Here is a 14344-nt window from a genome sequence, read left to right on the forward strand (position 1 = left end):
TTTGGCCGCAGCCTTCCTGCTGCCTGGGCGCGGCGTGCCTCACCACCTGCCCCAGCCATGCTCCGGCCCCGTTCACACAAGGGACTGTTTCCACCCACTGGGTTCTTCATGGGGAAGGGGATGTGGTTTTGATGTGCCACGTTGCCCAGGGTGGGGGTGAGAGGAGGCTGCTGGAGCAGGCTGCAGCTTTCATGGGGCTGGTGCAAGACACGGGGCTGCTTTGGTGTTTCGGCGGGGACGGGGGTGGGCATACAAACAAGCACTGTGCAAGGCCTCTCCCTTGGCAGAAGCATCGGTATGTGTTGGCTTTGGCTGGGGCATTTGGGCACACACCTCCCGGGGATGCCAGCGGTGACGGCTTGCGGGTTGCAGAGCAGGCAGAGGGGAGGTGCAGCCTCCCAGCCACGAGCAGCCTTTTGGGAAGTGCAGTGGGCCATAGCACGGAGCCGAGGGGACGCCCAGCAGCCCTTAGCCCTGGGGTTACGAGAGCGAGGCTGGTGCCACCTCACTGCTGGTAGTGGGATGTGGACCGCTGTACAGCGTCTGTGGCCTGGTGTGGCAGGCAGAAGGGAAAGGCCATGCATTTTCCTGTCATGCCCATTAAACCTGCATCACTCCAACACACCATCATGGCTGTTCTGCAGTGTCCCGTCACCTTACGTGAGCTCAGCCATGGCAGGTGTCAATCAAATGTATCTCAGAGGTGGAGGTGGTCGGGGTCAGGGGCTTGTTGGGGGCAGGGGGGGGGTGGAGTATTTTAACAGGGCTTGGTAGGGAGGTAGCCAAGGCAGAGTAGTGCGCTGGCAGTGCTGTGGCTTTGAAAGCAAGTCCAACAAACAAGGGTTGTAAAAGGGTTTGGGGGGGGGGGGGGGGTGGCAGTGGGGATGCCGGACGGGGCTGTGCCATGGACACAGCCCTTCTGATGGCAGCGCTGGGCTGCACAGCCAGGGAGGGGTAGGGCGTGGGTGGTGGCACCGCCGGCCCTGCTCGCAGCGAGGAGCACAGGAGGTTTGCAGGGATGTTGTTTACACGTTAGATTGGCCTTGCTGAACCGAGAGACCTAAACCGCACTTTATCTCGTGCCGCCCTGCTGGGTGGTGGGTGGCTGCGTGGTCCCAGGCGCTGCCTCACGGGTAGAGCCGTGTTTTCCAGACATGCTCCGAAGGACAAAATCCCACAGACCCTTTTTGGGGCTTGCTTGGTCCCTGCTCAGTCTGCCTCCAAGCTGGGGAAGGCTGAGTCAGGCCATGGGATTTTTGCCTTATATCGTCACACTCTCAAAAAAAAAAAAATATAAATCTCTTTATTCAGGTTGATTTGTATTTGTTTACCTCGGTGTTAGCTATGACCTGTGTTTTTGGGACCCATTTGGAATTGAGGGTTGCTGGTGGGTTTGGGTCACACCCTCCCCTCCCCCAGGTGCTTACAAGAAAACACAAGCGTGACTTACTGGTGACAAGCAGAGGGTAGGAACGTGACCGATGCCGCCTGTGTTGGGGCTGGGCTCCAGTGTCGTGTCAGCCTACTATTCGTTATTGTTCTGAGGCTTTCCAGTACACAAGCACCTACATACTAGATCTCTGTCTCTCTCTCTCTCTATATATATATGGATATACAGATACATATATATATATGTATATTAAAAATACATGTATGTATGTATGTGTATATCTATATATAAAAAAATATCTATAGGCCACACAATTCCAGACCTCTGAAAACACAGGCAGCTTTAATTAATAAAGTCTTGCACTTTTAGCGTATTTGTACATATAAGCTAAAGCCTGGTGGGTATAATCAGGCTGGTTTGACAAACACAGTGAAAAGTTGCTGTACATATTGTATATACTTCATGTAAAAAAAAAAAAAAAAAAAAAAAAGAAGAAAAAATCTTAGAATGGAGTATAAATCTTGGTTTATTTTATATGATGTCAAATATAGAAACATTTATAAATGTTACTATTCTTAAAAGTATTTTGTAATGGGAAAAAGGAAGTGTCTTATGAAGATGAACAGTAAAGATTTTATTCCCGTCTTGAATCCCTGCACAGCTCCATTGAGTGGGAGCCTGTGCATTTTGACAAGCTTTAAACAGATTGTACATAGTATTTTAAAAAAAAAAAAAAAAAAAAAAAAAAAGATGATGAAATAAAATAATACTTGTAAGACCTTTTACTGCTGTTGTTATTGCCTGGGTGGTACGGGTCTGCTGGGGTTCAGAATCTGCTCCTTGCTCGCCAGGAGGCAGAGGAGCAGCAGCCGTCACATAAGCATGTGCATAAACACCTGAAGGGATGGGGTTCAAGACAGGGACTGGGATTTCCATGACCAGTATGAGAAGCAACAGGGGCAATGCATAAATTAGACAGAACAAGGCATCAGAGTCAGGGTGAACATGTCTGCATACTGTAAATGTTTTAATTGGGATGCAAAAAACGAGTAGCAGGGCTCTTCCTTGCACTGAAGCAAGCTCAGGCTGTATGCAAGGCTGAACCAGGCCCAGGCTTCAAAATCTGGATCTCCTCTTCATTTTTCTTCCCCTTCTGGGGAGGCTGGCATCCAAGCATGGGTTTTTTTGGCTTGGTCTTTCCTTTGGAAAGCAGTGACTAAACGTAGCTTTAACATGACCAATGCTCTTGAAGGAACTTGTGAAACCATCCATCGTGAGAAATAATAGTGCCTCAAACACAGACGATTTTTTTTTTTTTACAGCAAAACAAATTTTTATTTAACACCCTCTTCATCTTACAGTACTTCTGCATACAATACCTTGTATAAAAAGCCAACCTGCCAACACAAACATGTGTTGCCTCCTTGGTAAAGTGACAAAGCTATAGCAAAAAAGACAAAATAGCCTATTTTTTTCTGGGAACAAATTGGAATATTTCTTTGTGTTTTAGTCCAGATAACAACTGCAATCACAATCAAGAACTTTGTATGGTGCAACTGGATGAGAAACTTCTAATAAAGTTCACACACAGCTATTTCTTAGTCATGATGGTAGCAAACTCTTCTAAAAATACATTATCTAGCCATTAGAGTGATGAACAACTGGCTTGTTTTAGGAATGGATGGAAACACAGAGTGCTTTTTCTGAATCACACGGCAGCGACCCTTTCCACGTCTTGGGAAATGCTGCTGGTTGAATTACAAGCACTCCTCCCCCAAGGGGGAAAGGGCTTGTATTTTTATTACTATTAGTTTAGCCATTCCCTCACCGCGCGTGTTGAAGCCCTGAGCTCGGCGCTCGAGCAGCCAGCTCCTCGGGGCGGTCAGGGCTGCCGCCATCCCCCTGGAGCGCAGGGGACGGTGACGGGGTATCGCTAGACGGAGGGAACAAGGCAGCTCTGCCGGCCACTCCCCTGGGCTACCGCTGACGTTTGACAAAAGGCACCTTATGTGCACAGCAACAGCAATAACGGCCTCGCCAGCGGCGAGGGCTGCGCAGCGCACGCCAACGGCCACTGAGGGAGTTTCAGGGTAAATAACCATGGCACAGCTGCCAAGCCACACTGGTGGCACTGCAGCAGGTAGTGCAATTTTGAAACTGTACAAACAGCATCACTAGTTTTAGCAACCTCTGTCCTACCTACAGCTATTTCATATGAATGATGCACAATCGTTTATTTCCTCTGAGTGAACCGAGAAAATAAAAACACCAGGGATACGTGAAATGACACATCAGTACTCACTTACCCACCCTGCTTCCGGTTCGTGAATGAACAGCTCAAAGCTCAAAAACACTTCTAAAAACTTCCAAGTTACAATTTGAATGGGAAGTCCCCCCCCTGGGGAAGCAGCTGAGTAATTCGGGGTCAGACATTCTGCAGCCGCCAAGCTCCTTGCTAGCACTTCTGCTTCATTTCCCGCTACACGCGGCAGCTGACCTCCTGCCACAGAAGCGCGCACACCCGCAGCGTCCCAAGGCACTGTGACGGGCAGCTGGGTTCATCTTTGCATCACCCAGAACTTCAGGTGGCCGAAGAGCTGGGGCTCTCTGTCCCCGACCAGGCAGGGCTTTAAAGTCAAGGCCTCAGCCTTTGGGACTGAAGAGAGGGAAAGAGCTTCCATCGCTCTCGCTCCCCCAGTCCCAGCTAAGCCTGCGTGTGTTTGCTAGCCAGCCCAGCTCCACGATAGGAAAGGGAGGGAAGGAGCTGACTACCTCGAGTTACTCTGGCACAAGCAAAGCACAAGCGTCCCCCAACATGGAAGCAGCCCCGGAACACATCTCTGGGTCACGCTCCTTGGAAATACCCGGCCTTTGCTCCTTCTAGATCCCCCCCCAAGGATCAGCCCGTGGTCCGCAGGCTCCAAAAGGAAGAACCTGCCAGGTCGGCAGTTGCCCGAGTGCTGCCAGCCTGCTGGAAGTGGCCTTGCTCCACCCTCCGTCCTGCTGAGGCTGGATGCCCGGCCCCTCTGACTAGCCTTGCTGGATCGACCTGCAGGTGTATTACAGGAACGATTTAAAGAGATTATACCATTTTGGGGAAAAAATATAAACAAATCGAACAGAAAATCCATGCAGTTAATAAAAGTTAGTGTTCTACATATCCTAACTTATCACCTTAAATCTATTTTATATATAGGTACATATATATATATGCTGGTAACCTCTCTTTGTACATAGATACAATAGCTGAAACAGCTGCTACATAACTGGTAACGGCTCCACAGTCTCTTGGACTGACACTAATAGAAAAGGTGCTCAGTTTTGCACAAGCAAACCAAGCACTGCCACAAGGCTATTGTATTTTGCAGGTTCCCTCAGTACAGTCTTGTGTACTTAGATCTTAACATCTTGGCTCTCAACCAAAAAAAATCTCATTGAGCTGCATCTATTTTCATGGGGCGCCATTTATTTCAACACAGCTATTTGTAGAAGAATTACTCACTGAGCAAACCTTATCTGAGCACATCCTGGACTAGAACAATATCATCTGCTTTGCATTTCTAAAACATTAGGAAAACAGTGAGTAAATACATTTTAAAAGTAACACAGTGTTGCCCTACTTTGCCTCAGAAACGTAGCCATTTGAATGGATTAAATACTTTTTATATTTTACACATAAAAATACAAATCAGTATCCTATTGTATCAAGTGTAATTACTTGGTGAAGGCTTCTGAAAAAAGGTTCCCCATTTCTTACATATGTGATACAGTTTTTGGACTTACTGTTCATTCAATAAAACTTTATTTTATATTAATACCTGAGAGTATGGGGGAAAATAGAAGAAATAATTCATAAATTCATTGCTCCTGATCAAAACTGGATTCTTTAGAAGGAGCACGGGAACTTTAACACCAGCTGCAACAATGGTATTTCACCAAGTGCTGGTAACACAAGTCAGAATTTCATTGTAGTCTTCATTCATATTAGTATTGCAAGAAAAGCCTCAATGAATGATACCATCCCCATTTTGCTTCTTTACAAAAACATGCACAGTATAAAAATAATGCTGCTCTGCAGAGAAAGATTGTCATACAGGCTTTAGAAACAGCCATTTTTAACTAGGTTAGCAGAGTCCCAGTTTACTTTGTTGGTGGTGTTAAAATACAAGCTCTTGCCCTTTCTCTGAACCCATTCTAGCACCAGCTACTAAAGGTTCAAGGTCAACATTTATCAGCATTAGTGCTGGCAGAGCTTGCCTCCACAGGATCTTTGTTATATCATTTTTTATACATTAAAAATTTCAAGTTAGATTCAAGAGGATTTTCTTGTTGCCATGAATCCTGGCAGATAAATAGAAAATAGTACAGCAGCAATAATCCAGACAGCTATAGAAAAGAAAGAATAATTACTAGGTTGAGGTGTGGACTCAGGGTAGGCAAAGGAGTAACTGCAATCTGTCCCTAGCAGTTCAGCATCAGCATTCTGCTAACCATGAAGCAGCTAAAGATGGTCTGTGCTCGGGCTTTCCAAACACAAGGAAAACAATACATTTCATCAACGTGCTCCTAAGAGGCCAACAGCGGCTCCTCTTGCAAGAATGACAACCACCACGTGGTCAGACAGATTTAGCCACTGCTTTCCCTTGATTTCAACAACCTATACCAGGTTTTGCATCCACGTGCAGCCTGGATGACCAAACAAGCTTCCACCCTTTTCACCTGTATTGTACGAGGATCGGTATGAAAATGGAAAAGAGAACTTACACACAGGCTGAGCTAGAAAAGCAGGAAACCAGTTGTTGCAGAAACCGAGAGGTGGGCTGGGAGAATGCAGCCTGCAAACTGCCGACGAGGGGCTGGAATCTGCCAGAGCCCAGGACCACCACCGGTAACAGCAAAGCAGAGGAACTGAGAGGAGGGCAACTATCTTCTCCAACCTCATGCTCTCATGCCTACCGTAGCCTCTATTTTTAGTCTTGGTCCTGCTTTGATCCCGGTCCACATGCAAATTTGGAAATAACTAATTAAACTAACCTGGAAGACAACCTCTGAGCTGTCGATACCCCTTTTAAGTGTAAGTGGCGGGAAGTCACTCCTTTTATCCCAGTAACAGAAATGAACCTGGAGAGCACGCAGTGTAGCAGCTGTCATTCAGGCAGGTTTGCCATAGGTCACATCCAGTATTTCCAAGCAATGTTGCATATTTTAATAACATGGTAAAACCAGTTCATTATTCAGTCCTTTTTTTTGGAGTGAAACTTATGAGCAATGCAAGAAAGTGATTGTGCTTCAAACTATTTTTATTTACATTACATACCAGTAATCTGATATTTAAAGCTAACTGTTCAAACTCTGTTCCCTATGTAAACACCAGACTCAATTTCCATAGTAACAACCTTCATTTGTAAGTGCGTTATGTGGTTAATTCAGAGTCGAAGCTAAAGAAAATTACAATCTGGTTCTTGCTTTGAGTTGTAAATTCTTAGCACTCTCTATTTTAACTTTTATGTCATGAGGTTTCTCAAAAAATCTCACAAAGGCTGGCTCGTTTAATAAGGACGCCAGAATCTGTTCAAAGGCAAAAGACCATTCATGGTTCCCTCTCAAACTCCGCGCTCCACTGCCTTCGGCCTGCTCAGAGCTGCTTTCCTCCTGCCCTTTTCTGGGGACTTCAGCAGGCACCTCCACAACGGCAACTGGACTTGTGACTGGTGATGCGGGGCTCTGCAGCCTTCTTCCAACTTCTTCCATTTTCAGCAGGAGGCTGGTAACCACCGCTATAGCCCGATACAACAGCTCCTCCTCAGGATCCCCATGGAACAGATTGTACAGCGTTTTTGAGAACTGGATGAACTGAGACTACAGAGAGATATGGAGGAGACTGTTCAGAGACCAGCAACACAACTGTCCTGTTTCACGACACACTGTGATCTCGATCCAGTGCCTGCTGCTGCGCGGCACCCAGTACAACTGCCCTAATGACCATATGGACATGGACCAGCCCTTTCAAACTTCAGTGTGTCTGAAAGTCCCTCTCTTCATAAGCTCACAGTTACAGCAGTTTAAAAAAAACCCCACAGTCTAATGATTGATGTGAAGGTCTGCAATTCAAGGGATCCTAAAAATCCTTTAGAAAACTACTAATAGCACTTCAAGGACAAACGGCAGTCAAAAATAGACTTAAGACTCAGTCAGACAGTTTACCTGATTCATTCTTGGCAAATCCTTAATGTTTTCTTCTTTTTTAAGAAGTTCATCCTGCCATTGCTTTAGATATGCCTGAATATCAACCTTCCCCTTCCCTACTTGACAAAAAGAATAAAAAAAAAAGAAAGAAAAAGAGAAGTGAACAAAAAGGAACTAAGAGCTTCCCATGAGGGATGATGAGCAAAAGAACTGGCATCCTCAATGTCATTCCTTCTCAACAGAGCAGCGGGGCCAAGGACTAAACAGGAGGAGAGTTTAGGTTACCCTCTCGCCCCCCAGGACTACACTTACAAAACTGGATAGTTCGCGCTGTGCTAGAGATGATGTCACTCAGCACACTTTGTCACCACACACTTTCCCAGCTCTACTTCCCCCAAAAGACACACAGTTACCAAACGCGTCTCCACAATTCTTTACCTTTTTCTGGGCTGCTCTTCAAAGAGTCACTTTCAAGACTATCCCCAACAGATGGAACTGCAGTTTAGGAGGACAAAAAGAAGAAAGAGTTAAGTATTTGAGAAAGGAAGGCCAATGGTTCATTTCCTTTTATCAAAAATTCCTTCCTTAAGGGGCAAGATCTTCACCGACCTCTATGTTCTCAACACACATTAGGCCAAGAAGAAACCACGTGGTAAGATTTGTATACTTGCTATAAAAATAGAAGCCCCCATGAGGCTGAATATTACAAAAGAAATTGCAATCAGTTATATCAAGCAAATAATCTTCATAATGTTCATGGCCCATGTCTTGAACAGTGCTGAGAACATGTATTATTACAGATAAGGTACTTTTGGATAGCTTTTAAAAACCAAAAAAGATCTGTCTTCCCAAGAAGTAAAACCACACAGCTTTCCACACAGAATATTTTATCAACTCCGTAAACTTAGACCCCACAAAACTTTTTTCACCTTACTTGGAAGCAAAGGATTTTGAAACACTTGCTTATGTGCCTCAAAATAATTATGGATTTGGATATTTTATTTCTTGAGGTAGGAAATATCATCCCTTTGTGCCTTGAATGCAAAAGTGAAATGCACTTCAATAACCACTGCAACAGGTTGCCTACTATGCTGAAAAATGCTGACCAAATACATTCCCCTATTTCCATGTAAACACTCGTGGCCTTTGAATTCCACCATCAGACTAGCTATCCACAAATTCTGCACTACTATATGAAAATGTAACTACCTACAGAAGATCTTCACAGAGGATTCTTGTTAATGGTGATACGATTTACTGGATTTACTAGTTTTCAGAAGAGAGCTCCCCACTTTTCACCACAAGATAATTAACAGATTCCTTCTAATATTTTGCAGGCAAAGCCTCACACTCTGGAGCTTACCACCGAGTTGGCTGAAGTGGATCAGTTCTTCTTTTGAAAGATCATCGCCTTTGGAAGGGCTTAGAGATTCTACTTCAGTAAAAGCTGCAACAAATATATTAATAAAGTGGGTTTGGGGCTCCCAAGCATTACCAAAACAGTGATAAAAAGCAAAGCTTTGTACAGATGGTCCCAATGAAGAGAAACAGTGTCAGAGCAGATTAAGTCCTTCCCAAACAATACACCACTCTGGAAGAAACACACATCTGTATTACAGCTATTGGACTGTACTGTATACAGGACTGGTGAAAACAGGAAAAAAAACATGCAAAGATGATAAAAGCCAGGAATATGCCTCCCCAGATGTCATTGCCTCTCACTTACCTGGAGGGATGTGCAATTTAAAAAGAAGCTTGAGTTTGTCAGTGAAACTTCCATTATACATGGTATCTGTCAGAGGAAAGAGGCAAGACAGTCTGTTCAACTGGACCACGCTTTGAAACACTCTCTTAACCCACACAAATACAGCCAGCGAGGCTGGAACTGGACATGTGTCCTGCCTTACACGGAGTATAATCAGAGATTAAGCTTAAGGAAGGCAGTATCACCTGCAGCTGAGCCTGGGGTTTGGCTCACCGAGGAAAGAACACTAGTAATGTCTACGGCTTGCTAAAATGAGACCACAGCACCAAAGAAATACAGCACTAACGTCTTCTCAGCATTTTCCCTCCAGTTCTTGTTTCCTGAACAATACCATTTCAAAAACAAGATGAAAGGAATAGAGTTGTAAATCAAAAAAACTTTCAGTTCCCCACAGATACAGAGCATTGGTCATCTTGCACGATCTGTGTATGAGATGGCTTAGTATGAGGAAGCATTTATCATCAACCAAACAGGCTGGGCAATGAGATCATACCACTTCCTGATTTTCTGACATTTTGATGGTAAAGCCATTTTTAAATTTAATCTCAAATAGGAGATTATTCTGCAGGGGACTGACATCTCAGAGTTACTAGTTTGTAAAGCCATGTGCTAGCTATTTCATGGTGAAATACAGACAAGAAAATGAGAGCCAGTGCTGTCACTTAAAGCCTTTATCATTCACCTAAATAGTGTAGCTCCCACGCTCAAGCTTATAAACACACTTTGAGTATTTGGCTTGCCATTTTAACAGTCTTTGCATTTAATGTCACATGATTAAAATCAGACTATCTGACCCTAAGCTAAGAGGCTGGTCTCCTTAGGCTCTTTATATACTGTATAGAAGGTGATACACTCCAGGACTACTCCCAAGATGGAGTTCCCTTGTGGATGTGCTACATGTACGTGTTGTTCTCGTACCAAGAACACAGGCAAATTGTTTGAAGTTTATAAGGCAATCGGAGCTCTCATCCATCAGTCTGAATGTCCACAATGCAAGCGAGTCTCTGTTTGCACAGTGTGACCAGGGGCTCAGGAGATGACAGAGAACCCTGAATTGCTGGCAATCGATCCGATACTGGTCAAGATATGGCAGACTGGCATCATGATGTTGCAAGACAGGACTATTTACATTCCAATAACAGGAAAGAAAGTGCTCCTTCTGCAAAGGAAAGACAAAATGTTAGATTTTCTGAAACACCAACTCACTCTGAGTGAAAGATGTGGGAAGTTAACTATGTAATTTGACTTAAAGCTGACATGTAAAACACATGTTGAATTTAACTTTTATCTCAATTTGTTAAATGTTTCACCACCCACAACACAGTCCACCATTAAGATGGATACTTGAGAAGTGAGGAAAATGGCACATTACCTTGAACAATTCATAAAGCTCTTCAAGATCACTAGGACTGAATTTTACATCCTGGGACACAACACGTAGCTGAAAGAAAATTAAGATAAAATTAATTAATGAGTCTTCCCTCCTTGGAATAAGCCTGTAGAATCAAGTTATGGGACACTTAACCTTACATTAAAAGACATTCCAGGTTTTGGCATGCTACAATAAGGAGTACGAATAGAACTTCTTTTTAAAAGCAATCAGAAGATTATGGACTAAAAGAAATCATTTCTCCCCCAAAAAGGGAGCTTAAAGCTAGTCACACTACTTGCATACATGGAGCTTACACTATGAAAGCCAAGAGATAAAATTCAATTATTTATGGAGATATAACATATAGCTCCCGTTATAATGGGCAAATGCATGTTCAGTTCTCAACAGTGAAGCTGAATCCTCATTTTTTACATTAAAAAAAAAAAATTCACAGCTTTTTAAAACAAAGTCAGCTACAAGACCAGGTTCCATCTTCACTATATGTATGTTCTGTAAAATGAAGTGCAACAGTTATCATTTTAGCACAACCAACATTTAATACCAGTTTAGTATCAGTATTTAGTATCAGTTCCTACAAGCCGCATTTACTACAGAAAGCACGGCTTGTAACGAGGCTGGTATTATCGTCAGTTACTGGAAATGAGGCACTGAAGAAAACAGGCAAAGGAAGCACCTTGCAACGTCCACCTTCATTCAGGAGTGTGAACTTAAAGGACGATATTGGCAGCTGAAGTGCTACCACACCACGCAGGCGTTGCCGGACATCCACGCACACCGCAGACAAAAAGCAACCCTTGCTGAATGCAGTACAGTCATCTCTTCAGTGACATTTGGGATTGCTTCCCAGCGTAAAAATGCAGGTGATTAATTGTTTTACTGTAGCACTGTAGACATTTTACAGTGCTCTATGCCTCCAAGAGAAATGCATTAACAATTTAACAACAGCAGATGGAAATATAGGTCAGCGTGTTCCAATCAATGCAAAGTGTCAGAGATACGCCAGCCTTTAGAAGCTGCTGCGATGTGTTACTTGTAACGAGACCAGAAGGTCATGCTGTGATTCAGACTGAAAACGTCACAGGCCAAACCTCGGTTAACAGACACCCTGCAGACGAGAGGGATTTCAGCATATAAAATTATGTATTTGGCCCTAGAAAATGTAGCTCTTCTCAGAATTTTTCAAAACGGAACGAATTTCATCAGAGGGAAGAGTTTAGCTCTTCCAAGTCACTCACCACATTCTGCTTGGTCGTAGCTTCCAACGTCTGGATCACATAAAGCCTGTTCCTGCAGCGCATGCTCTCAACATCCTCATACCGAATATCACCATATCTCTACGAAGGAAAAGCATCGTTCCATGAAATCAGCTCTTGCCAGACACATCTAAGTAGCTATTTTTGTCTTTCTTGTACCTAAGTACAATACAGGTATGGACACAAATAAGATCCCAGAAACCCTGAGCAAAAAATGATTTATTAGAGCACTAACATTCTCCCTCAACAGTCTAACTTTTAAAAGGGCAGGTCTTTCAAAGAGTGATGGGGAAAGAAGAAACTGGAGGAGTTCACTGTGGGGGAAGACAAAGGAAGGGATTTTACCACGTGCCTGCTCTATATCTAACTCTGCTATCACTTGGTGACTGCTACAGCAGGGTAGCAAAGACTAAGATGTGTATGTTGTGAGGGCTTGAAATTCACTCTGGTGAACTTTAGAAATTAGCTGAAGTAATTTCTCGATCGTTCTAGCTACCGCTGGAATTTCTGAAGGACAGGGAAGGTGTCTGAGCACTGAAGTAGAATAAATACATGTACCTTCAAAGAAAAGTGTGAATCGTAGGCAAAACCAACAAATTCCCACAGAAATCATGGAACAACTTACTAAACAATTAAGAAACAGATAAGATAAATCATAAAGGGCCAACATTCTTTATCGAGATCATGTCAAGTCAATTTAATTTCCTCCTATGAGGAAATTCAGTCTAGTGTGTAGAACTGAAACAGCAGATAGGATACAGCTTTACTTCTGTAAGGTTTTTGACCCTCTTCAGCAACACATGCAACCAAGAAGTCATGGCCTAACCACGATCACAATGCACCACGCGCACAACTGGTTCTAACAACAAACTTTGAGAATAAACGAGTGACAAATGACCAAACTAGGCAGGACTTTCAGAAGTTTTTCCACCGTGTGTTTTGTTCCCATTTTCGGCAATGCACTTTAAAGAAGATATAACAAACTGCAACACAGTCATAAAGAGTCCGAGCACTTAAGCTTTGAGGAAAGGTTAGAGGAACTGGTTGGGTTGAATCTAGAAAAAGAAAAGATCAGAGTTGAAAGGGTAAATCATGAACAACAACAACCTAATAGCAACAAGGAACTGCAGAGAAAGCTGCAACTGACTGCCCTCAAAAGCACTTTATAAGCATCCAAGAGGAACTACACTGGATATTAGGATATTTTCTGACAAGGGCAGAGACACCCTACAATGGGCTACATTTTTTTGCAGATTCTCCTTTGTTGAAGAGTTCTAACAAACATTAGACCATTTTCAAGGATGATCTGGACAGACACTAGACAGGAAACTGAACTGGATGACCTGTAGAGTTCTCATCCAGAATTATATTTCTATTTTCCTGTGAAGACCACTACCAGCATACTTCTCACTTGGAACAAGAGGAAGCAGAGAGAAATTGCATCTCTGAATCATAGCTCATTCACTGGTCTGGCTTCTGGGCACTGATATTGTGCAACAGCCTCAGTAAGAACACAAACAAGGTCTATAATCTAACTCTAAATTAGTGTGATGTGATAAAATGTTCTATGTTCTTCCATTCACTAAACATGACTACTTCTTACCTGATTAGACTGCCAAAGAATGAGTCTTGCATTTGTGCCTGAGTCATACAGGCAGGAAACTGAACATCATTTTAAAATTCAACTCCATATTTTTTCACTTAATCTCATTTATCTTATGAACACCGATGTGAATCAACAGTATCACAAAGAACATCTCTGTTCACTTATTCATTGTTTATAACTAGATCTATCTGCAGAATGACAACTCTACACTGCAGCACTCTATCTTTCGAAATGCGTTTTATTTTATTTCCACAGTGATACCAAAAAAAATAAAACCCTTCACCAGAACAGAATGGTGTTGAAATTAACTGTCTGGCCAAAATGGGAAGCAGGAAATTGACTCTCACTTTGTATCAGCAGTTCTCAAACAAGGGGTTGTGACACTTACCAGCACTGAAGAAATTCAGTCTCAACTGAAGATAAAAATTTTAATTCAGAAAAGGAGCTATGAGATAAAAATGGGGATACAGGCCTAGGAACAGGGCTGTCAACTTGGAACTGGGAGATTCAGGTTCAGGGATCTGCTCAAATTAACGTTCAAAAGCCAGACCAAATCAGAGGCTATCGCTTTGGTCCAGCCACCTGCCTGTAAAGGCAGGGAAAGAAGAAAAGGAGTTTTGTTTGCTCTGTCTTTCAGTCATGATTCCATCTCTGTGAAAGCTTCAGCTTACACTTAAGAATGCAATTTACAGGACTTCATTATTTACCATTTTTGTTCTTTATTCTGCAAGTATTCATCCTCACTATGAGA

The 14344-nt window shown here is 43.2% G+C and overlaps 1 protein-coding gene across 4 annotated transcripts in view; it reads right to left on the bottom strand.

The window, feature by feature from the left end:
* Positions 1-6672: 6672 nt before the first annotated feature.
* TBC1D8B (TBC1 domain family member 8B) overlaps positions 6673-14344 on the bottom strand; it is a 37176-nt gene continuing 29504 nt past the window's right edge. For 3 of the 4 annotated variants that reach the window (XM_086469663.1, XM_086469660.1, XM_086469662.1), the window contains 8 exons: positions 11970-12068; positions 10714-10782; positions 10260-10500; positions 9303-9368; positions 8940-9023; positions 8015-8071; positions 7595-7692; positions 6673-7249 (listed from right to left, as the gene is read on the bottom strand). In XM_086469663.1, the coding sequence (XP_086325789.1) occupies positions 6839-7249; positions 7595-7692; positions 8015-8071; positions 8940-9023; positions 9303-9368; positions 10260-10500; positions 10714-10782; positions 11970-12068 (1125 nt within the window). In that variant the 3' untranslated portion in view covers positions 6673-6838. Of the gene's footprint in view, positions 7250-7594; positions 7696-8014; positions 8072-8939; positions 9024-9302; positions 9369-10259; positions 10501-10713; positions 10783-11969; positions 12069-14344 lie in introns of all 4 variants that reach the window. The other variant, XM_086469659.1, reaches the window with a different exon arrangement.

This window comes from Leptosomus discolor, chromosome 9 (genome assembly GCF_034619465.1).
Source record: "Leptosomus discolor isolate bLepDis1 chromosome 9, bLepDis1.hap2, whole genome shotgun sequence".
Classification (NCBI taxonomy): domain Eukaryota; kingdom Metazoa; phylum Chordata; class Aves; order Leptosomiformes; family Leptosomidae; genus Leptosomus; species Leptosomus discolor.